Raw genomic sequence first — 25,636 nt, forward strand, 5'->3', positions numbered from 1 at the left:
GTAGCCTGCTGGCAGTGAATAAAACTTCTAGATTCATATTTAATGTTCCTTACACCTGTCTTTGTCTTAACCATGCAGCTGGTCCCGTACCTTCAGTCCAACCTGAACAACTTCAAGAACCTGGAGATCCTCAACTTCAGGAACGGCAGCATTGTGGTGAACAGCAGGATGAGGTTTGGTAAGCCAGTTCCCACAGGGGTCACCAACTCGGTGTACCTCATCCTGGAGGACTTTGCGAACACTGCCTACCAGACCATGAACCTGGCCATCGACAAGTACTCGCTGGATGTGGAATCAGGTAGGACTGAAATAAAGTTGGGTCAAACTGAGACTGAGACAGAATCTATTAGCTTTCATTCCATAAAATAAAGGGGAAATATATTTGGAGACCAAATGGACAAAAAAAATCAGGCAGTGGAATATTTTTTAGCTCAATTTTCCTTCAAAACCACAAACAGTCATCTGTACTGGAAGACTGTTATTAAAGTCTTGGTAAGATACGGATGACCATGAAGATTCAGATTTTCAGTGCAGAATCTTGTGAGACCACAGATCAGGTTTTACCCCTACCCCTGGTTTTCCAGTGCCCCGTTGATCCTCTGATCAAGGACACCCCTCAGAATTAAGGCTTATCACAAATGATTTATTATTCAAGAAATATCTCGGAGTGAAAGTTTTTTTGTGAGGAAGTGTTGTCGTGTGTTTTGTTTTATAATCAGGCTTGTAAGACTTTATTTGGTGGAAGCACACATGGAGTAGTTAGAGCAGAAGCAGAAGTCTGTTCTGTCTGTAGAGTCCGACAGTGTTTAATAGTGTTGTTATCAGCCTTCCTGTCAGGACTCTGATCTAATACCTGAGATTATCTGTCTGGGAGGAACGTGAGCAGCAGCAGCACACTGACTCACTGTGATGAATCTACATGGGCGCTGTTTACGTCCGTCTGTCTGAGCCCGGACTCAGTCTCACCGTCCGAGTACAAATCTCATGAACTTGACTTGAGTCTTTTCTCTCAGTACAACTTCTACTCCATTACATTCAGTTACAGTTTTACTTTTTAGGTTTTTACACCGTAAACATGAAGAGTTTATGAAATATGATGGTTTGTTGAAAATTAAAACTACCCAACAATTAACACTGTAAACGGAAATCTGTAATTTTACAGAATCTGCTCTTTTTTAAAAACATGTCCAGTGTTAAATAATCTGAAAATGAATCATAAAATTCTTCACAAATGTATCACACTATGAAAAAAGACACGGTAATATTCTGAAAGCTGGGGCGCAAAAAAAATCTTGTGAAATAACAGAAATTAACATCTCATCTCATTAAAACAGTAATTTTCTAATATTAAAAATAACCTTTTAGCTTTGCTTATTTTCTGGTATTTGAATGTTTAATTAAAGACATTTACACATAAAAAAACAATGAAATGACCTTTAATTATAGTTAAACACTGTCACAATACATGGAGTTCAGTTATTAGTGGCGTTTTACTGTATAACGTTCTGTTTATGCGAGTAAATGTTGGCAGAAACATTTATTTCTATGTTGTCACTGATTTTATCTAATGAAATGTATTTAAAGCATTACACTTCCATCTGTTAAGTATAAAAAAAATACCTGATCTGTGAAATTCTGATCAATTTTTTGTGTATCTTTATGTGGAAAAATTGAAGTGTCTTTCACAGCTACAGATTGTTATTTACATCAGACATGTGAAGTCACAGTCTGTTTGTCTTATTTTATTGACATTTTTATTGACATATTTAATAAATACAGGAAAATACTTTCTATTGTAATTAAAACTATAAAAGTTAGATAAAATCAGTGACAACATGGTGATAAACTTGTCAGATGCTTGTCTGTCCTCAGACTCCCTCAACAAATGTCTCTGTTTAGTGAGTTGTTGAATTATATTTATTTTATAAACTTTGTGTAAGATCCTTCGATTGCCTCCATTAATTGTGTCATAATGTAGCTGGAATCTGTTTTTATGATAATATGATATTCAAACACAAGTCAGTCAGTGTTTCCTGCTCTTGTCCAGCTTTTATTTTGGCGTGCAGATTGAGATGACAGGACGAGGCAGTCAGGTTTAACTCAGCAGAGCGTGTACACCTGTATTATTCTCACCTGAGAGAGGTGTAAACTGCTGGTGTTGATTTCTGCGGCTGAGGCGAGATGTCCTGTCATTTCTGTGCTGAGCTGCAGCTGGTTAATCTGTCTGAGCCACTCTGAGGAGCTCCTGACAGCTGATAATCTGCAGCGTGAGTCACCGCGGTCAGGACTCACTGCGGACGCCATAATCTGCACAGCGCTGCAGACGTGTTCTCATCGCACAAGGACGCGGTCACCACACCGCCGTCTGTTTGTTAAAATGAAGAACGATAATACAGGCAATACGAATTATGAATTACCACACAGTAATTGAATAAAATAGAAATGACTAATAATGGTAAACGCTAAAATATTGATAAAACATTGTAGATAATAAATAATTATCAGCATAACTCATCCAAACCCAAACAGTCCTCTTTAATTACTAACCCAGTATCAAATAAATCATATTTAAACCTGCTGGATGTAGATTTAGTTCTTCAGACACCTGAACACACCTGACCTTTGAATTAAAGTCACTAAAACTTTCTGATAAAAATATGAAGTGACTTGAAAAGACTTTACTTCAGTACTTGAGTAAATGTGCTCAGTTTCCTAAACAAACCCTCAGCAGCTCCTGTGTCATGGACTCTCCTCCTCCTCTCTGGTCTTTGTCTGAATCGTCCACTTCTTCTTCTGCTGTGGTTCTGTGGACAGGTGACCGGGCCGACCCGTGTAAGTTCCAGGCCTGTAACGAGTTCTCCAGGTGCATGGTCAACCGGTGGTCGGGCGAGGCGGAGTGTGTGTGCGACGCCGGATACCTGAGCGTGGACGGTCTGCCGTGTCAGAGCGTGTGCGAGGTTCAGACCGAGTTCTGCTTCAATGACGGCAAATGTGACATCATCCCTGGCCAGGGCGCCATCTGCAGGTCGGAGGAGGTTTTTATTATCAGGACATCAAAGTAGTCAGATTACTTTTACTCTTACCATACTCGTGAGGTTAAACTATTGTTTTTTTCTTGCTTAGCTTTGTGCAACATCAGAATTGTTTTATGTTTCTGACTCAAAGAAGCAAAAGATTTACTCACGAAACAAAAAACGTTAACATTTCTTTTGTTCTTGGAGCTCATATATCTTCATTCTGCTCTTCAAGTTAAAAAGTAAATTATCATTCAAAACTGAAACGCAGTGTTTGAATAAACAGAAACATATAAATCAGTGTTCAAAATGCTGCAGGTGTCGGGTCGGAGAGAACTGGTGGTACCGTGGCGAACACTGTGAGGAGTACGTCTCCGAGCCGCTGGTGGTGGGCATCGCCATCGCCTCTGTGGCCGGTTTCCTGATGGTGGCGGCCGGGATCATCTTCTTCCTGGCGAGGTCGCTGCGAGAGCAGTACGACGGGGAGGACACGGAGGACCCGCTCCGGTCAGAACCAGTTCAATGTCTCTGTGATGCCCAGAACCGTTTCTGCAGGTTTTACAAAAGATCCAAATCAAACCAAAACTTTCCCTTTTCCAGACGGGGAGAAAGTGTTCCGACACTGGAGCGCGCCACAAAGTTCAACCCCATGTTCGAGAGCGACCCAGTCACCGCCCAGTACTACCGTCGCTATGACGACAACATGCCGCAGTACCCGCACCGCATGGACCCAGACGTGACCCTGTACAGCAGCTCCCTCAGTGCCGACGGCTCCAAAGAACTCGGAAGCGACGAGATACAACACATCTACCAGAACACCTCGCTCTCCAGAGAGGTACTGAAACTCTCCGTAGTGACAATAAACATTTATAGTTTATTTTCTTTAATCTTTGTGGATCAGACTCAAAGGATGGAACACAGAACTGGCTACGAACAAGTGAGTGTCATCAGCATAGAGGTTTGTTTTAATACTATCTGTTATCTGAGTGTTACAAAGATCATTTGTTTAATGAATGCTCCTAATTTATGTTATATAAGGCAACATGTTCTGTTCTATGTGTGGAAGAGGTGAATCTGACCTGATATTGATATTGATATCATATTGATTTCACAGAAGATATTCAGTGTAACATTAATGACTGAGCCAGCTGAGCCGGTGTTGCAGGATTAAGTTCCACAAAGAGCAACACAAAAAGTACAGTTTCCACTCTCCAACCCTCTGCTGTGATTATTTGTTCAGCTTTAAATGAGGTATCGTGTTCACACAGTTTCTCCGGACAGCCCAGAACAAGTAGACACAACTAACAATAGCTACAGAACGTGCTAACGCAAAGCTCAACAGTCTGAACTCAACCTAAAAGACAGAATCAGTGTTTCTGCAGCTTTACATTTGTGTTTACTTACAGATTTTGGTGTTAGTGAGAAAAACAGTAGTTACTGGGTGTAACCTTTGTTCTGTGAGTGCGTACTTTGCCAATTACCTGCATTTTATCACAGCCACAGTGAAGCACACTAAGTTTTGTATCCTAAAATATTCATGACGCTGTCGCAGAATCCGGGTCGTAGCAGAACGTGACACCGTGAGGAATTCAGTGAAGTTTATGGGTCGACGGGCCTCTTCAATCACTCGTACGTGGCACTACAGAACAAATCTGTTCATGAGGGTTTCTCGAGCCAGATGAGTTCTCGGAGCTGAAAGAGTCGAGAGTTCAGCTTTATTTGTCCTCCTACTTTACTTTACTCCTGCAGAGGGATTGGCTTCTGTTTCTGGATCCAGAGGAGGTATCGAGTGAAACGACTTTGACTCTTTGGACCGGGTCCGTCGAGTGTTGTGACATGTGTTTGGCTCAGCGGTGTTTTCAGTCACAGCGGGACCTCTTCTTCTTCTACTTATTTAGTCTACAACTCGTCCCCCTCTGACCCGCCGGCCCGACTGTTACATCAACATGTTGTGTGTCTCTGACCTCTCACCTCTCTGTGCAGGAGATCCAAGAGCGGCTCAGGATCATCGAGTTGTGTGCCAGGGATCAACACTTCGCTGACTTTGTGCGACAGACTCAAGTGTGAGTGTTTACATGTCCTGACAGCAGGTGTGAAAGTTATTATTCACGTGGGGGAGGATGACATATGTATATGAAATACATTCTGGGCAGAGAAGAAGTGCAAGTGACACGTGAAGAACAATCTGTAATAAAAGAAAACAACACAGAACCTGAAGAACTCCTGAATAACAACACTGACAATAGTGACACCGTGATGACACGAATATCATGATTGATACATTTACATCTAAAATAATATAATGTAACTGCAATAATAACAGTTCATCAAAATATGATTCTGTATTGTATGAATTATCGTACAAAAATATTTAATCAAAGCTATGAATAATAACAATAACATTAGAAAAACATGAATATAAATGGAGACTGTAAAACAATAAAACGTAAACACATGTTGAATATAAATAAAACAACAAAAGCTACAATAACACATCCTGTAAAATAAAACAATATGTAACCAAAGTAACTCATTTAAAATGTTTCATAACAATTATCCTCAAAAACTATATTCAGAGCATCAGTTCACTTAATGATCACGATGGCGTCAGATATGTTATATAAAGGTAAATACAATGATGTTGTATATATTTATAATAACTGTTATGTATAAATGGTTTACCGTTTTAATTAATACAAACTAAATATGATAGAATTCAGCGCTGAAGATTATTCCAGAGGATAATCACAGTTCAGTCGTTTCAGCACCAGTGAGACAAATATTCATCTGATATTTACCAAAAAGAAGCTTCGCCCCAAAACTGCAGCAGCTTCAGAAGCAACCGAGTCTGTTTTCAACAGAATCAGTCCAATGAGTGATGTGATGAAACGTTCCTGTGTTGGTGGAAACAGTTAAAAATAGCACTGAGTTCTGGACCGGGTCCAGCAGCAGCATCAGATAACCAAACAAACAGCACGCTGACCTGAAATCTGTGGAAACATCCAAACTGAGTCCTCCTTCCTCTCTCTCCTCTGTTTATGTTTGGACTTCTTCATTTTGGGTTTTTTGTGGTTTGGACATCGTCTGGTTGGACCACATCACTCAGCAGCCACAAACCACCAAACTAATCCAATTTTCTCTGGTTGTGTGGAGCAGATTCCTGGAGAGGAGAGGAAGCTCGACCACATAACAAGTCCAGCGCCGGTCACCTCCAGGTACTGATGGGTCTCATTCCTCTTCTTCATGTTTTATGTCTTTGTGAGGTCAAACTTTGACTCAGACTCTGCTCCAAAACATTAAAGAAACTGCATCACTTCAGTTTCAGCTTACATGGAAAACATTGTCAAGTCTAATGTGTCCTTTCAAAAGATTGAAAGCAGCTGGAGACTGAAGTTCTGGAAACATTTGACCCAAAACTGAATTCATGCTCTAGTAAATTTTGAGATTTTGTTCTATTTTGCTTCCATCATGTGACCTTCTGTCAGACGAGTGGAAGGAAAATGTCCAAAATACACAAAGATTTTGTCCATTAGCTTTAGATCATTAGCCTCTGTCTGTTAGCCTCTGTCTGTTAGCCTCTGTCTGTTAGCTTCTGTGTGTTGGCTTTGTTTATTAGCCTCTGTCTGTTAGCCTCTGTCTGTTAGCCTCTGTCTGTTAGCCTCTGTCTGTTAGCTTCTGTGTTTTGGCTTTGTTTATTAGCCTCTGTCTGTTAGCTTCTGTCTGTTAGCTTCTGTCTGTTAGCCTCTGTCTGTTAGCTTCTGTCTGTTAGCCTCTGTCTGTTAGCTTCTGTCTGTTAGCTTCTGTCTGTTAGCCTCTGTCTGTTAGCCTCTGTCTGTTAGCTTCTGTGTGTTGGCTTTGTTTATTAGCCTCTGTCTGTTAGCTTCTGTCTGTTAGCTTCTGTCTGTTAGCCTCTGTCTGTTAGCTTCTGTCTGTTAGCCTCTGTCTGTTAGCTTCTGTGTGTTAGCTTCTGTCTGTTAGCCTCTGTCTGTTACCTTCTGTGTGTTGGCTTTGTTTATTAGCCTCTGTCTGTTAGCTTCTGTCTGTTAGCTTCTGTCTGTTAGCCTCTGTCTGTTAGCTTCTGTCTGTTAGCCTCTGTCTGTTAGCTTCTGTGTGTTAGCTTCTGTCTGTTAGCCTCTGTCTTTAAGCTTCTGTGTGTTGGCTTTGTTTATTAGCCTCTGTCTGTTAGCCTCTGTCTGTTAGCCTCTGTCTGTTAGCCTCTGTCTGTTAGCTTCTGTGTTTTGGCTTTGTTTATTAGCCTCTGTCTGTTAGCTTCTGTCTGTTAGCTTCTGTCTGTTAGCCTCTGTCTGTTAGCTTCTGTCTGTTAGCCTCTGTCTGTTAGCTTCTGTCTGTTAGCTTCTGTCTGTTAGCCTCTGTCTGTTAGCCTCTGTCTGTTAGCTTCTGTGTGTTGGCTTTGTTTATTAGCCTCTGTCTGTTAGCTTCTGTCTGTTAGCTTCTGTCTGTTAGCCTCTGTCTGTTAGCTTCTGTCTGTTAGCCTCTGTCTGTTAGCTTCTGTGTGTTAGCTTCTGTCTGTTAGCCTCTGTCTGTTAGCTTCTGTGTGTTGGCTTTGTTTATTAGCCTCTGTCTGTTAGCTTCTGTCTGTTAGCTTCTGTCTGTTAGCCTCTGTCTGTTAGCTTCTGTCTGTTAGCCTCTGTCTGTTAGCTTCTGTGTGTTAGCTTCTGTCTGTTAGCCTCTGTCTTTAAGCTTCTGTGTGTTGGCTTTGTTTATTAGCCTCTGTCTGTTAGCCTCTGTCTGTTAGCCTCTGTCTGTTAGCTTCTGTCTGTTAGCATCTGTCTGTTAGATTCTGTGTGTTGGCTTTGTTTATTAGCCTCTGTCTGTTAGCCTCTGTCTGTTAGCTTCTGTCTGTTAGCTTCTGTCTGTTAGCCTCTGTCTGTTAGCCTCTGTCTGTTAGCTTCTGTGTGTTGGCTTTGTTTATTAGCCTCTGTCTGTTAGCTTCTGTCTGTTAGCTTCTGTCTGTTAGCCTCTGTCTGTTAGCTTCTGTCTGTTAGCCTCTGTCTGTTAGCTTCTGTGTGTTAGCTTCTGTCTGTTAGCCTCTGTCTGTTAGCTTCTGTGTGTTGGCTTTGTTTATTAGCCTCTGTCTGTTGGCTTCTGTCTGTTAGCTTCTGTCTGTTAGCCTCTGTCTGTTAGCTTCTGTCTGTTAGCCTCTGTCTGTTAGCTTCTGTGTGTTAGCTTCTGTCTGTTAGCCTCTGTCTGTTAGCCTCTGTCTGTTAGCTTCTGTCTGTTAGCCTCTGTCTGTTAGCCTCTGTCTGTTAGCCTCTGTCTGTTAGCTTCTGTCTGTTAGCTTCTGTCTGTTAGCCTCTGTCTGTTAGCTTCTGTCTGTTAGCCTCTGTCTGTTAGCTTCTGTGTTTTGGCTTTGTTTATTAGCCTCTGTCTGTTAGCTTCTGTCTGTTAGCTTCTGTCTGTTAGCCTCTGTCTGTTAGCTTCTGTCTGTTAGCCTCTGTCTGTTAGCTTCTGTCTGTTAGCTTCTGTCTGTTAGCCTCTGTCTGTTAGCCTCTGTCTGTTAGCTTCTGTGTGTTGGCTTTGTTTATTAGCCTCTGTCTGTTAGCTTCTGTCTGTTAGCTTCTGTCTGTTAGCCTCTGTCTGTTAGCTTCTGTCTGTTAGCCTCTGTCTGTTAGCCTCTGTCTGTTAGCCTCTGTCTGTTAGCCTCTGTCTGTTAGCTTCTGTGTGTTGGCTTTGTTTATTAGCCTCTGTCTGTTAGCTTCTGTCTGTTAGCCTCTGTCTGTTAGCCTCTGTCTGTTAGCTTCTGTGTACTGGCTTTGTTTATTAGCCTCTGTCTGTTAGCTTCTGTCTGTTAGCTTCTGTCTGTTAGCCTCTGTCTGTTAGCTTCTGTCTGTTAGCCTCTGTTAGCTTCTGTGTGTTAGCTTCTGTCTGTTAGCCTCTGTCTGTTAGCTTCTGTGTGTTGGCTTTGTTTATTAGCCTCTGTCTGTTGGCTTCTGTCTGTTAGCTTCTGTCTGTTAGCCTCTGTCTGTTAGCTTCTGTCTGTTAGCCTCTGTCTGTTAGCTTCTGTGTGTTAGCTTCTGTCTGTTAGCCTCTGTCTGTTAGCTTCTGTGTGTTGGCTTTGTTTATTAGCCTCTGTCTGTTAGCCTCTGTCTGTTAGCCTCTGTCTGTTAGCCTCTGTCTGTTAGCTTCTGTCTGTTAGCCTCTGTCTGTTAGCTTCTGTCTGTTAGCCTCTGTCTGTTAGCTTCTGTGTGTTGGCTTTGTTTATTAGCCTCTGTCTGTTAGCCTCTGTCTGTTAGCCTCTGTCTGTTAGCCTCTGTCTGTTAGCTTCTGTGTGTTGGCTTTGTTTATTAGCCTCTGTCTGTTAGCCTCTGTCTGTTAGCCTCTGTCTGTTAGCCTCTGTCTGTTAGCTTCTGTCTGTTAGCCTCTGTCTGTTAGCTTCTGTCTGTTAGCTTCTGTCTGTTAGCTTCTGTCTGTTAGCCTCTGTCTGTTAGCTTCTGTGTGTTGGCTTTGTTTATTAGCCTCTGTCTGTTAGCCTCTGTCTGTTAGCCTCTGTCTGTTAGCCTCTGTCTGTTAGCCTCTGTCTGTTAGCCTCTGTCTGTTAGCTTCTGTGTGTTGGCTTTGTTTATTAGCCTCTGTCTGTTAGCCTCTGTCTGTTAGCCTCTGTCTGTTAGCTTCTGTATGTTAGTCTCTGTCTGTCCATGTGTCTGTAGACGTTTTGTCTAACGTCCAGCTGTGTGTCTCCACAGAAACCTGCCTTCGTCTCTGATATGTTGAAGGAAGAGGAGTTCGTCTTCTGTTGCCTCGCTGCTTCTGATTGACCGGACATGAAGGTGACGAGGAAACTTTTGGGACTTTACATTCCGAGGACACTTCCTGTTAGATTTGTCGCCTGTTTCAAACCCCTGAACTGAACTTTGACCTCTGTACGGTCACCTCTTCCTCTCACCTTTACCATTTATCTGTTTTTATTTCATTTGATTTCATTTTAATTTATTTAATTTTATTTATTTTGGAGAAACACTTCAGTGTCTCCTTTTTCACTCTGGATATGTCACTGCACCGTATCTCTGTCTTACGCTTTCAAACAGTTTTCATGGCTTCATCTTTAGCTTCAACACAAAGCTTCTGTTTGCGTCCTGACCGAAGGACACGATGTGATTTTGCTGAGTTGGTGTTGCTCCAGGACGTCATGGCGAACCTTGTGAAAGGGTCTGTTGTTTCCTGAAGGTAATCAAGTGTTTTTGAAAGCAGACAAACTGTAAATCATAAGTGATGCGATGATGTTCCCGGAGCAAGACAACCAACAAAAAACCACGTAGCTGATAGTTTGTTGGTTCTGAATGTTTTTGTGTGTTCGGGACGCTCCTCCCCATCAGTGCCTTCGCAGCTCTGTCAGCTCATTCAGGATACGATGTGCAGATCTGGGAGCCCTCGACGTCAGCGTTCCTCAACAATGACCCGGCTCATGAAGCCACCGATCAGCTGTGGTTCACACCGATGTTTACATTACAACCACTGCCGGACTGTTAGCTGATGTGTTTGACATGTGTACCTGTCAGTGTCTCTGATGTAACACGTCCGCCCTACGAGTCCACCGATGTTGGACACGTTGACCACAGTTTCAGAGACGTCTTTAAAAAGCTGCGATGAACAGAATTCTTCAGAATGCTGTCAGCAAGTTCAACAACTGAACGTACCTTTGCTTATCTTTATCCACACGACCTGAGACTTCAGTGTAAACAAGATGTCTTGTTTGTGTTGTTTACGCACTTATCTTAATTGTGCACAACATAATCTTGTTTACATATCTTGATGTTTTAAAAAGATCCTCAAACTCTAATACTGGGCTTCAAATATCACATTTGTTTTGGACCAAATACCTCAATATTGATAATGTGACAATATCGTTGAGATGATTTTTGATAATTTGATCAAATCTGAACAGAATAGGAACCAATAAATCAAACTGGACCTTTATTTTATCTTTCTCAGGTGTTCCACAGGGCAGGATTTTTGGTCCTCTGCTGTTATGTTGAACATAACATTATTGTCTTAACTTAACAACACTGGATCTTTAAGTGTTTTCTGCGACACAAACATTTCTGTTGCGTGTTTCATAGGTCAGGATTCTCCGTCCTTTGATTTGCACATTGGGCGTTTCATGCTTTCATGTAGGGCCGTAACATAATTGAACAACATTTTTAGGCTAAATCATGATAAATATCTTGATTTTTTAAAATCTCTAACATGCTTCGTAAACACTCGGACTGGGTGACAGAATCAAATAGTGATGATGTCGATGTCGAGACAATATTCTAATAATGACTATTGTTTTACCTTCACAAACACAATGAGAACCAATAAATCCTCTGAAATCATCTCTCCGTGGTGTTCCACAGGGCAGGATTCTCGGTCCTCTGTTATTCTGTTTTTAAAGCTAAAGCTTCGTCTCTCTTCAGGCTTCCTTTGATATTATCTCATAACTTTACAGTAAAAACCAGGAAAAGACAACACTTGTGTCCCATCATCATATAACCAGGCGGAACTGTCATGTTTTATAACCCAGAGCTAAAACTGAAAAACAGGACACTTGATCATTTTGTTTAAAATAACTTGAATTTTCTTAGTTTGCTGAATTTACTTGAAAAGTTTTGACCTAAACTCCACCATCTTGATTGTAGATGACATAGTAGATGGACAGCTGATATGTTTTGTGTTGTTTAGATGTTGAATGTCTGTTTTCCCTCCACAACACTTTCAATCAACAGAATCTCACTCCTTTTAAAATCCACACATCAAAGCTAAGCAGCCATTTCCCTCACGTTGATCTCTGGTCCGTTGTCGTTGTATCTGTGTTTTGTATTGTGTTTTCTATGCTGTATGTGCGATTATAGAGCAGAGGCGATAACAAACACCATGATGTGTAAGTACGAGCTGGCACTGTCACATTTTTCTAAAATAAAATGACTATTTTTTACAGAATCATCCGACCTTCGTCGTGTTTTCACAGGGTTACACAATTTTATTACTTAGTCGTTATAAATAGAAACCCCCAACATCTCTACATGGAGTGAGTCAACGAGGGGGGCCAACAGCAGCTGAGCATCATGGGTATTGTAGTATAACGAGTCATCTAACAAGCTGACAGAGGAAGACATCACACGTGAGCTGGTGCAGCTCTGTTAGTTCATCGATCCTTCCTGATGTGGTTCGATCTTGAAGGTTTGCATGGACAGGATCAGAAGAATGGCCGGACCCTGTGCTTAAACTGAGGCGTTAGCATGTTAGCTTAGCTGTGTTTGAGTGGAAACGTGAAGACTTAACAAAAGTCTCCCAGCCTGAGCTTTCAGTCGCTGCTGCTCCTCCTCACTACACGTTTATTTACACAGTGATGATGTTTCCACAGTCTGCAGGACGGAAAGTTTGTTTCAACAGTTTCAGCTGGTTTGTGTCAAACGTGTGAAAACCTGAATCTCCTCCTCCTCCTCCTCCTCCTCCTCAGGTCTATCTTTGGGTTTTTCCACAGTTTGCTTTAGTTTTGAAGGAAAGGACTCGCCGCTCGTTCTCGCTGCATTTCTTCTTTCTGTTTCTTGTGTTTGACAGAGTAAATGATGCTGCAGGACGTCTGCCAGCTTTTAGTTTCATGACCTCGTCATCATTTCTTCTCCTGAGCTGAATGAAACTTCAGTATCAGTCTCATTCTGACATGAACCGGTCCTGTGCAGCAGAAACACGATCCGAGTGTCACTGATGAGCCTGAGCACACCTGACGACTCGCTGCTGTTACACAACAGCTCAAACATTCCTCGTTAGCAGGCGATGAAAATACAGAAATGTGTTCTGTCATCAGCTCGTCACGTCTGTCAACACACACACACACACACACAGCAAACAGAAATCATGTGGTGAAGAGAGGATTCATCTAAAAACAGATCTGACTGCTTGTAAGTTTAAGATGTGACGTCACGTGTTCGCTCTGACATCATCAGAGGTTTACAGGCTCCCTGTGGAGCTTCAGACCTTCAGATTCAGTCTCAGAGGGATCATCATCAAAACGCCACTAAATAAATGATTTACCAGACGTGACCGATTGATCTAATTTTTTGCTGCTGCTACTGAGTATTTAGTCATGTTTTTGTGTCTTTCAGCCCTTAACGACGAATCATCTGTATTTTATGTTCCTGCTGATCAGTATGAAGACTTGAGCTCAACCATGAAAATAAATACGAGCAGTCCTTTAGTTCCATCACGTCTCCAGAACCCGAGATGACTCAAGTCCAGTTTACATCTCACAGGAGGGGAAGTTCTCGGTGAAGCAGCATGAAGGTAAAACCTGAATCCCACAAACAAACTGAGTCTGATTAAAGTTAGTGTGAGCTGAGAGTTGAAGCTCAGCGGGTCGGACCAGTGTTTGCTTTGACCCACGTTGAGTTAACAGTCAGAAACTCAGTAATTCAGACGTACACTGAAGAAAAGAGTGTTTTTGCTGCAGGTGTCTCAGTCTGATGTCTTCAGGCTGTTGAGCGCTCTGAGCGGAGCGTGTGGAGGTAACCTGAGGCCCACCGCCTCCGCTTCACCTTTTTATGGAGCTCGTTGGTGTTTTAATTGACGCTGAGTTGAACACCTTTCAATAACCTTTACTGAGGAAGTTATAAAAGTCGACATTTCCTGTCAGACTGGCTGCCAGCCGCGCACACGACGTCCTCCACAGACTTTTATTTTGGAGACTGAGGAGACAAAACGCAGCAGGAAGACAAAATAAAAGCACCACAAGTTTATTTTATTTCCAACTCCTCGCTCTCTTCTTCTGGCCTCCTCGTTTGAATGATTCTGATTGGACAACAGCTCTCAGCTGCATCCAGTCCTCTGTGAGGGCCGGTGACCCCAGAACTGAACCTGTCCAGGATCCGGTCCAGGATCCGAGCCGGGCCAAAAATATTATTACATAAACTCTGTCCCCACTGTAAGAAATGAACCCTGTCCCCACTGTAAGAAATAAGAAATTAACCCTGTCCCCACTGTAAGAAATAAGAAATTAACCCTGTCCCCACTGTAAGAATAAGAAATGAACTCGTCCCACTGTAAGAAATAAGAAATTAACCCTGTCCCCACTGTAAGAAATTAACCCTGTCCCCACTGTAAGAAATGAACTTTGTCCCCACTGTAAGAAATTAACCCTGTCCCCACTGTAAGAAATAAGAAATTAACCCTGTCCCCACTGTAAGAAATTAACCCTGTCCCCACTGTAAGAAATAAGAAATTAACCCTGTCCCCACTGTAAGAAATAAGAAATTAACCCTGTCCCCACTGTAAGAAATAAGAAATTAACCCTGTCCCCACTGTAAGAAATAAGAAATTAACCCTGTCCCCACTGTAAGAAATTAACCCTGTCCCCACTGTAAGAAATTAACCCTGTCCACACTGTAAGAAATAAGAAATTAACCCTGTCCACACTGTAAGAAATAAGAAATTAACCCTGTCCCCACTGTAAGAAATAAGAAATTAACCCTGTCCCCACTGTAAGAAATAATGGGTGGTTCGGCTCTCTGAATTTCTTCTGATCCAAAAAAATCAACAAAAAGTGAAAATCTGCAGAAAAAGAAGTCAAAGTTTCAAATTGTCAAAATTTCCCATCATGCACTGTTCTACCGTCTGACTCTTCTGCTGCTCGTTGACTTCCTTCTTTTCATTTGACTGTTTCCTCTTTTCTTACTTTTGTTTTCTTTTTTCTTCCCGCTGTGTTTTGGTCGTCATCACCAGCCGACCTCTGACCTCTGAGTCTGTGTCTGAACCTTTCTGATGGTCAGATCTTCCCTCTCGGATCTGCAGACTTTTACGATTCAGCTCACATGGTCCGATCGGACTGATGCTGGAGGAGTGAAGGATTCTGGGACGTCGTTACTGACTGACTGTCAGTGTGACGAACTGACCTGCAGCTCGTAAATCTGCAGTTAATCTGCCGTCAGTGTTGGAGAGCAGCTGAAGTCACAGTGAGCTGTGAGTGAAGCCACAGGAAACCCGGCCTCAGCGACCTGACAGTTAAATCAGCTCATGAAGAATCGGCGGCTCGTTTCAGGCTGAGTTATGGATCAGCGCATTTATTTTGTTTGGCGACGACGCTGCACTCACAGACCGACCGGATGTTTTATGACTCGTACAGACGGTTTCATGTCACGCTGTGGTCCGTGAACAGCAGAGTTTCACCTCCTTTAACACGATTCAGCTTCAGTTCTCAGGCACTTGAACAACATCGTATTCAGTCTTTGATCACGTAGTTCTTGTCTGAATCAGAACATCAGGACAAACAGGAAGCAGCTTTAAACGTATGTGTGTCAGATTCTATGAAGCCACTGTTGAGCTGAAACTGATGAACTCGTGATTCCACTTTCAAAACAAGGATATCTTGTTTGAAATGTATTTGAAATGACTCCAACATGATTCAATAACAATATTCTGATATTTTCCAACAAGCAGTTCATAAATAGCAGCTAATTTCTTTGATATCTTTCCAGGAAACTCCTGGAAAACTGGTTTCTGTTGTTTCAGCAGATCGGTCCGACTTTGTAAGAATTTCCTAACTTGATTCTCGATTATGAAGTTTAATTTTATGGGAGCCGTAAACTGTACAGTAATTAACATTTAGGAATCATTATTCTAAAGTTGGACTGATGTGCAGGAGTTGGACAGAATCTTTAAGCTTTAAGGACAAATTAAAAACAAACTGAGAACTGTTTAAGTTTTAACGTGTTGTTGTGACAGAACTTGTGCTCTGGTCGGGTTTAGGCACAAAAACCACTTGGTTAGGGTTTGGAAGCATCACGGTCGGGCTTCAAAGCAAAAACGTCTTTGACGGTCCAGTTGAGCCAGAATGAAGGTTTTGACCTCCAGGTGACGACCTTACAGAGTTCAACATTAAAGTTTTTACAGTTTTAGACATCTCTTTGATTTCAGTCACGACGTCTGAAGAACGTCTCGTGGTTCAAAATGAAAGTTTTTATGGCGGCCGAATGAGGCGTGCTCTTTACCAGGAGAGCAACACCATGTTGTGATCATCCCACCGTCATCCAGTTGATGAGTAGTTCTCCAGGTAAAGTACACAACTCCGGCAGGCTGCTCTGGTTGAGGTTGAGGGTTTGAATCCTGGCTGTAGTTTCTGCTGTATGAAGTCAAATCTGACCGTTATAAAAGCATGTCATGTTCATGTTGAACCTGTAAGGATGTCACTCAAACGTTCCTCCTCGACTTCACTGGACGTCTTTTAAACATCGGTTGAACTGATGTCTGTTGGTCATGGTGGGTTCTGGTTCTGTTGCCTTTAAACAGCCAAAATGCCTCTTTAAAACACTGCATGACTGTAAGCAGACTGACAGCACAACACGACTGGAAGTTGTCCCGAGGTCTCTCCAGTGGTTTCATGCTTTTATTCTGTCTCCTGGGCTGCAGAGCGCCGATGGAGTCAGCCGATGTGGGATCAGGCTGTTGTTACTCTGAACCCTGAAGGACTTAACGAGTTGGATTCCTTACAGATGTGTGTTGATCTCAAACAAACCGCTCTTGTCTGAGAAAAGAAACTGAAGCTGACGTTGAAGCTAAAGGTAAAGGTTTTGTTTACAGCTTCACAAAGACGCTGACGTGGAGCGGCGCTGTGATAACAGATGGTTTCCAGGAGGAGGCTGATGAAGCTCAGGTCCAGGCTGGTTCGGGTTCAGCAGGTGCCTCTGTGAAAAGTTATCTCCCAGAGACTGGAGAGGCTGTGGACTTGGCCATGAGGGGCTTTAATGGGAAACACAGTCCTCAGCGAGAACAAGTGCCCCTCTGATTGTTCCCCTGCTCGGTCTGGATCCAGACTTCCTGTCAGAGGCCGTCAGCTTCAGTTGCGTAACAGCTTCAAGAAAAGGTCTTAAAACGGTGAAGTGTTTTTTCTCTCTTCGATGGATTTCAGCTGATGGGAGGCGCGTTACGTTTCATGTGCCGGGCAGACGCAGAACTGAGGGATTGAATTCCAGTTTGACGTCACTGCAGACTGAACAGGTGACGTGTGGATCACCTGAGACCGTCAGGAGCTTTAATGAAGATGACTGCAGAGGTCAAAGGTCACAGACGAGTTACCTGAACCGTTATATCACACTGTAAAAAATGCCTCACGTATTCCTGAAACAGGTTTAGTTTGCAAAATGTAAAGCCTGTTTCCAGCTTTCAGTGAAGCAACATCTTAGTGTCTAACAGTCAGTCAGTTTTTTACTATGCAGATTTTATTTGCAGTAAACTTGAGAATAATTAGTTTTCAGCACTTTTGAGGCTGTTTTGGAGAACCGAAGTTGGTTATTTTGCCTTTTTACAGTTATTTAATCCTCTGTCAGGGATTCAAAGACATAATCTGTTATGAGTTATGAGTTTTCTCCTCTTGGTACGTTCAAGAAACAAATCTGAGCCAGGACTGTAAAATTAGCAACAGAAACAAATCTATCTGGTATTTTGGGGGGATTTCCTTGAATTCTGGGAGAGCTGGTCTTATTTGTGTCTCTCAGCAGCAGCTGAAGAGAAGGATTAGTCTGCTCTCTCCTCGCCGGCCTCACAGAGCTCCTCTTCATGTAAGCTGGCATGGAAAATAAGCCGTCCTCTTCTCCGCTCTGCTTTCCAAACCTGAGACGTTCCAAGTGGGGGAGCTGACATGGTGGCGCTGCGCCGGCACAGGCGACATCTGCAAACACTTTCCAAATCACCGCTGCAGCTGAGCAGGAGAAGAAAAAGAACAAAAAAAGAACAGTTCTGATGTGAGTCTTGGACGAGTCGTATCGTCCGTCTGCAGAGGAGCTCCATTAAGATCGGCTCGTGTTGCCAAAGTCGGGATGATGACAGCGAGTTTCATCGGGTGAAACGTGGCTCAAGCATCATTAACACCGTAATGTTTCTACCAGAGAAGTTTCATGAGAGGTGATCGTACCTGAAGTGTCGCTCCAGATCTCACCATTAAACTTCATCTGGTTACAGGCTTCTTCTTGGGAATCCAGATTAAAAACTGAGATGTCATCTTCCTGCTGGAGCTGGTCGGTCAGTCGAGTGGCTGGTTGGTCAGCAGGATTATACAAACTACTGAACAGAGATCAGACGTGGGTGGAGGATGGGTCTTGGCCCGGGATAGACTCATTACCTTCTGGTGCTGATCCAGATAAAGGGACAGATCCAGGAATTTGTTCCGACTATCTTTGACGTTGTGAAATCGGACATTTTTCAGCAGTTTGGTTTGTTTCTTAGTAGATATAACTTGTCAGCCATATTTACAGCGTGGCTACAATTTGATCCTGATCCAAATAAAAATCTGGACCTAGCAGATCATATTGTTGGTGTTGTAGTAGGCTCAAATTTGTGGTCGGCTGTTGGGCCTTGGCAGAGGTTTGCACTCTACTGAACGCCATTCTGTTGAGCTCGCAGCAGCTGCAGACTGATGCAACAAAATGGAGCATAAAGCTTCAGATTTACATCAACCCACTGATCTACCATCAGAGTGAGGAGCTGATTGATGCTCCAGGAACCTCAGGAACCTCCTCAGGGGAACCTTCTCAGGAGAACCTTCTCAGGAGAACCTCCTCAGGGGAACCTCCTCAGGAGAACCTCCTCATGGGAACCTCCTTAGGGGAACCTCCTCAGGAACCTCCTCAAGGGAACCTCCTCAGGGGAACCTCCTCAGGGGAACCTCCTCAGGAGAACCTCCTCATGGGAACCTCCTTAGGGGAACCTCCTCAGGAACCTCCTCAAGGGAACCTCCTCAGGAGAACCTCCTCAGGGGAACCTCCTCAGGGGAACTTCCTCATGGGAACCTCCTTAGGGGAACCTCCTCAGGAACCTCCTCAGGAGAACCTCCTCAGGGGAACCTCCTCAGGAACCTCCTCAGGGGAACCTCCTCATGGGAACCTCCTCATGGGAACCTCCTCAGGAACCTCCTCAGGAGAACCTCCTCATGGGAACCTCCTTAGGGGAACCTCCTCAGGAACCTCCTCAGGAGAACCTCCTCAGGGGAACCTCCTCAGGAACCTCCTCAGGAACCTCCTCAGCAACTTCCTCAGGGGAACCTATTCAGGGGAACCTCCTCAGGAACCTCCTCAGGGGAACTTCCTCAGGGGAACCTATTCAGGGGAACCTCCTCAGGGGAACCTCCTCAGGGGAACCTATTCAGGGGAACCTCCTCAGGGGAACCTCCTCAGGAACCTCCTCAGGAACCTCCTCAGGAACCTCCTCAGGGGAACTTCCTCATGGGAACCTATTCAGGGGAACCTCCTCAGGGGAACCTCCTCAGGGGAACCTCCTCAGGGGAACCTCCTCAGGAGAACCTCCTCAGGGGAACTTATTCAGGGGAACCTATTCAGGGGAACCTCCTCAGGGGAACCTCCTCAGGGGAACCTATTCAGGGGAACCTCCTCAGGGGAACCTCCTCAGGGGAACTTCCTCAGGGGAACCTATTCAGGGGAACCTCCTCAGGGGAACCTCCTCAGGGGAACCTATTCAGGGGAACCTCCTCAGGGGAACCTCCTCAGGAACCTCCTCAGGGGAACTTCCTCAGGGGAACCTATTCAGGGGAACCTCCTCAGGGGAACCTCCTCAGGAGAACCTCCTCAGGGGAACCTATTCAGGGGAACCTCCTCAGGGGAACCTCCTCAGGAACTTCCTCAGGGGAACCTATTCAGGGGACTCCCTCAGGGGAACCTCCTCAGGAACCTCCTCAGGGGAACCTCATCAGAAACCTCAGGGGAACCTCCTCAGGGGAACCTCCTCAGAAACCTCAGGGGAACCTCCTCAGGGGAACCTCCTCAGAAACCTCAGGGGAACCTCCTCAGGGGAACCTCCTCAGGGGAACCTCCTCAGGGGAACCTCCTCAGGAACTTCCTCAGGGGAACCTATTCAGGGGACTCCCTCAGGGGAACTTCCTCAGGGGAACCTATTCAGGGGAACCTCCTCAGGGGAACCTCCTCAGAAACCTCAGGGGAACCTATTCAGGGGAACCTCCTCAGGGAACCTCCTCAGGGGAACCTCCTCAGGGAACCTCCTCAGGGGAACCTCCTCAGGGAAACCTCCTCAGGAACCTCCTCAGGGGAACCTCCTCAGGAACCTCCTCAGGAACCTCCTCAGGGGAACCTTCTCAGGGGAACCTCCTCAGGGGAACCTCCTCAGGAACCTCCTCAGGGTCCAACAGGAGTCGTGATTTATTTGGAAAGCTTTTTTGTCTTTTTGCAGTAAAGTTTCTCAGAGCGATAAAGAAACTCTGTACTCTGTATCATGAACAGAATCAACAGTGTGATTAATTACCTTGAAGGGTGGATGAGGCGTCCATGTTCAGCGTCATAGTTTGAAGCTAAACTTGGGTTTTATTTTTATTGTTTTATTAATTGTATCAGAAATATGTAGGGAACAAACCATCATCAGCATTCAGATCATCTAAAGAAGTTCAAAGTCAACGTGAGCACACCTGAAGCGTTGCTGACAACTCTTCACGCCACAGGAAATATAAGTACGGTAGGTCATAGTTGGCTGTAGCCACAGAGTTCTGTTGATCATTTCTCCGTTCGTCTTCCAGATAAGTTGGGTTAACCTCAAAAACCGACTCATCTCCAGCTCGTGGACCTGCTGTCATCATTTCCCTCGCCTCTTTGCCAGTTGCAGTTTCCCAGCAGCCCCTGAACGCTGCACATGCGAGTACTGAAGAACTCTTTGTGTTTTTAACTTTCCTCTTTCTGTCTCGTCTGTCGTTTCATCTGAAGCCCCTCCAGCCTCCCCACAGAAATCCTGCACAGGTCCTGGCTCCAGGCCCGCAGACTCCACACGTGTCTCCGGGAATCCGTTCAAGGCGTTCGGAAAGAAATACCAAACAATCACTCTGCTGATTACCTCATTACCCAGCAGCCACCTGAGAGCCGGAGGAGGCGGCTGGCATGGAGCGTCCTCGAGCGCTGATACTTCCTGACAGTTAGCTCATGGAATGAAACGATACCAGCGCTCGCACCACAAAGGAACAGGTGGAGGTGAAGCTGAAGGTCACCGTCTGGACCTGATTTGATGGTCAGTGGTTCTAGAAAGGTGTCGACAAAACAGGCGGACATTTTGTTAAATCTGTGTGTTCAGATAAGAAGTTAGACTCGCTCTATATGTTTAGCCTAGCTTAGCACAAAAGAGGCAGTAAGGCTTCTGATTTACACGTTGTAATTTGCTAGCCCACAAGCTAGTTACCAATCCGAGTCTGATTTGGAGTTAGCTCCAAAGCTAAGTGCTAACCACCTTTTAAAATCTTGCTTTCTGTTTACTAAACCAGATAAAACCCGTCAGTGTGCAGCTTCAGTGTCGCTGGCTGCAGGATTTAAAGACGCTCAAACAAAAAAGAAAACAGACTTTTAACTGTCAGATTGAGTCCAGATGAAGCTCGTTAGTCAGGGGTCGTTACATGGATCAATTTGATGGGTATTTTCAGATTAATAAGCCTGTAAACTGCACCGAAGGTAATAAAAATCTATTAATTATTGTAATAATGTGTAATTTAAATCATGAGAAATCCCCTAAATCCCTCCCTGGGTTTATTGTGCTTAATTAATCCTGATTTCATGGATAAATTAAGGGGATTTAGGGGATAAGATAATCTGGTTTTGCTTATATTTTATTGTTAAGTATTAAAAAAGTTGTTTTTGGAGGTTTCTGCTGGTTTTAAGTCTTTTCTGTGTCTGTCTTCACGCTGCCGGCCGGCCTGACGGCAGACAAAGGCATCATTGTACGAGTCAAAGAGAAGCGGAGTGACGGGGGTTATATAAGCCGCGCTGGGTTTTCTCCTCTGGCTTCAGCGCTCATCACCGTGATGCGATGCAGGTGGCGCGTGGGCTCTGGCACGCCGCGTCAACGCCGCTGCTTTGGCGAGGAGAGACGTGTGATTGGTTTAAGAGCCCCCTGTCCCCGGGAACAGCTCGGCCTATCAGCTGACAGGATGGAGATACACTGTAAAAGATGACGAGATGGAAATATGACATTTCAAATTTCATTAAAGTGAAGAAGTTTTCTGTCAACAAGCTTCTTCAGAAATGAACATATATAATAAGTTGGTTGTGGATCCAGATGAAGGGAACGTTCCTGCTGCTCAGGGACCATGAACACATACATCTGAACGATGGCTGAGCAGTTACAGGTTTCATTGAAGGAGTTGGGCTGCAGATTTTATTTGAGGCAACGATCCTTTGGTAGTGTTAGATTAGTGAAGTGTTTTTGTAATTCAGTCTGAATGTGAGGCTGAATACTTCCATGATGGCGTCATCTTGCAGTACCGTGCAGTAGAGTCCTCTCATGTGTTTTAATGAAGGCTGGTGTGTTTTACTGTGAAGGCCGGTGTGGTTTGCTGGCCGGTGCGGCTGCACGGTGACAGTAAAGGTCAGGAGTCGGAGCGAGGAGCTGGCAGCTCTCCGCCTGCAGAGACGCTGGAAACAAACTGCTGCTGGCGCTCAAATAACAGCTGCATTGTTCCAGTGTGTTCACGCTGGAGGAGGAAAATGCTGCTGGAGGTGTGAATGTTTGTGTTCTTTACCCCGCTGGGCCGCTCAGAACTACACGCCTCCCGTTTTATATCAACGTTGTTATTGTGCCGTGAATCACTCGAGTGACCTGATGGAGTTTAACAGCCTCCATGTCCACGTCTGCCTGCTGGATGGTTTCTGAAATACTAAGAAGTGATACTTCTGACAACATTGTGTAAGTTTTAATAATAGAATTAATAATAATAATAATAATAATAATAATAATAATAATAATACTTTCATCTCATAGCACATGGGATAAAATAATGGATTCGGTTTCTGAGCTGCAAAAATATCAGATAACATTGAAACTGGATCAGCTTCAGTGGATGGTCAGCTGGTTGGTTGGAAAAAAGGAAATGTCATCACAGAGATCTCAGTGAACCAGTTCGACCAGCGGGAGCTGAGAAACACCAGAAGTGATGAGTGATAGATTGGTGTCACGCTGCATCGTGTGGAGTTAAAGAGCTAAAGTGGTTTAAAGTGCGTGGAGCAGAAACGACCCTTTGTGTGGAGCACCAGGAGAAACTGTCCTGTGCCCGTCACTCTTTCTTTTGTCTCTGTGAAGTGTAAAAGTCGCAGCGTTGAGCCTACAGTGAAAAGTCCGACAGCTGCCAACTACAAGCTCCAACACGCCGCTCGCTACAGTCAGCGCTGAAGCTGCTCGCAGGCTGTCAAAGTTCCCTCGTCTGTTCTCCTGCCCGCCTGCGTTCATGCAGCTCCACGCCTCATCCTGTAAAACTTAAACGCTCCCACATCAGACGGCGCCGAGGCCCGCTGGGCCGTGCTCGTTAACAACCCTGTTTCAGCTCCAGGCTCTCTGCAAACTCTGCTAATAAGGCTAACGAAGCTAACATGTTGTTGATATCCTACGGCCTGTTAAAGTCAAATCCAACAGAAAACAAAGAGAAATCTGCTGCTGCTGATAATAAAGACGTGCTGTTTCTGTCACAGACTGGGCTTACTGTCCACGTGTGACGGGACGCAGGTACTCTCTCCGCATGCTAACACGTGAGCATCAGCGCTGTCACTGTGAGCTCACTGATGCTCAGCGTTAGATACATATGGAGTCGTCCACATTTAAAGGAACAGTACCACCCGAAACTGTGGAGGGAAAGTTTAGCTAACAGTTCAAATTAGTCGACCAAAGAACGATGAACAGCACCACAGAGTTAGTTATTGTGTTGGATGGTTGATTCAAGTGAAGATTAGCGTTGTTAGCATGACTGACAGCTGCTACTTTAAATATTAAGAGTTCAACTTGTTTTGTTTGTCTTGGCTTCTCTTCCGTTCGTCTGTTCAGTTCAGTTTCTCGCTGTGACGCATCTGTCAGCTTTCCATTTTTAGAAACTTGATTTGTAGCTCAGCTCTTCTGTCAATAACCTTTTTTTTCTTCTTCTGCATCAGCTGCTGTTTGGCAGCGCCACGACTCCATCCGGTCGCATGTGACGGCACGTGTTGGACCAACTGCATCCACAGAGTCCAGGACCAGCGTTTGGGTTTTCCCTCCAGCCCTCCTCCTCCTCCTCCTCCTCCTCCTCTTCATCATCCCTCTATTCACTCCCCAACTCGCTCCAACACGGAGAAAACATGTCAGTGGTTTTGGCTCCGCGGCCGTTCCCAGCATGCACGTGTGAAGCGAGCGGATGTGTTGTGATGCGGGCGGGGTTTGTGTGTGTATGTGCGCGTGTGTGTGTGTGTATTTGGTGTTTCATTCTTCCCATCATGCTCCAGTCCAGCAGCAGCCGGGCCACCGAGGACGCTCTGATTTCACGAACTTTTCTGCAAGCACGTGGAGAAAAACCCTCAGTGACCCAAACACAGTAACACACTGCTGTTACTGTGTAATCACAGTGTGTGTGTGTGTGTGTGTGTGTGTGTGTGTGTGTGTGTGTGTGTTAACAGACTGACAGTCACTTGTTGAGTTTGTGTGTGTTGATTTACATTCTTTTCATTCCTGCCGGTCCTGAACACATGTTTGACTTCCAGCTGCAGCGTTTTATCACCAGAACTTTAACTGTTGAATCACAACAGTAATAATAAAAACACATGTGGTCATAATTATACACACAGCAACGCAAGACTGTAAAAACTGCGTTACATGATAGTCGTGATAACTGGACATATTTACACACTGAATCACTGAACTGGCCGGCCGGACTCAGGTTCAGCTTCAGGTGTTCAAAAGAAGTTTATAGACCACAGAAACACAAAACAACCACAGAGATCACAAAGTGAGCAGATGCAAACAATCTATCCAAAATGAACACAGTGATGTAAACAAGAGACACAAGCAACTACAAAGAGAAACAAAGCAACTACAAAGAGACACAAAGCAACTACAAAGAGACACGAACCAACTACAAAGAGACACACAGCAACTACAAAGAGACACAAAGCAACTACAAGGAGAAACAAAACAACTTCAAAGAGACACAAATCAACTACAAAGAGAAACAAAGCAACTACAAAGAGACACAAAACAACTACAAAGAGACACAAAGCAACTACAGAGAGACACAAAGCAACAACAAGGAGAAAAAAATCAACTACAAAGGGAAAACAAAGCAACTATAAAGAGACACAAAGCAACTACGAAAAGACACAAAAGAACTACAAAGAGACACAAAGCAACTACAAAGAGACACAAAACAACTACAAAGAGACACAAAGCAACTACAAAGAGAAACAAAGCAACTACAAAGAGAAACAAAGCAACTACAAAGAGAAACAAAGCAACTACAAAGACACACAAAGCAACTACAAGAATCTATCCAAAATGAACACAGTGATGTAAACAAGAGACACAAGCAACTACAAAGAGACACAAAGCAACTACAAAGAGACACAAAGCAACTACAGAGAGACACAAAGCAACTACAAGGAGAAACAAATCAACTACAAAGAGAAACAAAGCAACTATAAAGAGACACAAAGCAACTACGAAAAGACACAAAACAACTACAAAGAGACACAAAGCAACTACAAAGAGACACAAAACAACAACAAAGAGACACAAAGCAACTACAAAGAGAAACAAAGCAACTACAAAGAGAAACAAAGCAACTACAAAGACACACAAAGCAACTACAAGAATCTATCCAAAATGAATACAGTGATGTA

General features: G+C 44.0%; 1 protein-coding gene across 2 annotated transcripts in view; it reads left to right on the top strand.

Moving 5' to 3' along the window:
* The window catches only part of LOC115576597 (uncharacterized), a 34,151-nt gene extending 22,194 nt beyond the window's left edge, over nt 1-11,957 (top strand). For both annotated transcript variants that reach the window (XM_030409124.1, XM_030409125.1), the window contains 7 exons: nt 79-298; nt 2,815-3,025; nt 3,333-3,521; nt 3,615-3,849; nt 4,998-5,077; nt 6,171-6,229; nt 9,719-11,957. In XM_030409124.1, the coding sequence (XP_030264984.1) occupies nt 79-298; nt 2,815-3,025; nt 3,333-3,521; nt 3,615-3,849; nt 4,998-5,077; nt 6,171-6,204 (969 nt within the window). In that variant the 3' untranslated portion in view covers nt 6,205-6,229; nt 9,719-11,957. The remainder of the gene's footprint in view (nt 1-78; nt 299-2,814; nt 3,026-3,332; nt 3,522-3,614; nt 3,850-4,997; nt 5,078-6,170; nt 6,230-9,718) is intronic.
* The last annotated feature ends 13,679 nt before the right edge of the window (nt 11,958-25,636 follow it).

Source organism: Sparus aurata, chromosome 24 (genome assembly GCF_900880675.1).
Source record: "Sparus aurata chromosome 24, fSpaAur1.1, whole genome shotgun sequence".
Classification (NCBI taxonomy): domain Eukaryota; kingdom Metazoa; phylum Chordata; class Actinopteri; order Spariformes; family Sparidae; genus Sparus; species Sparus aurata.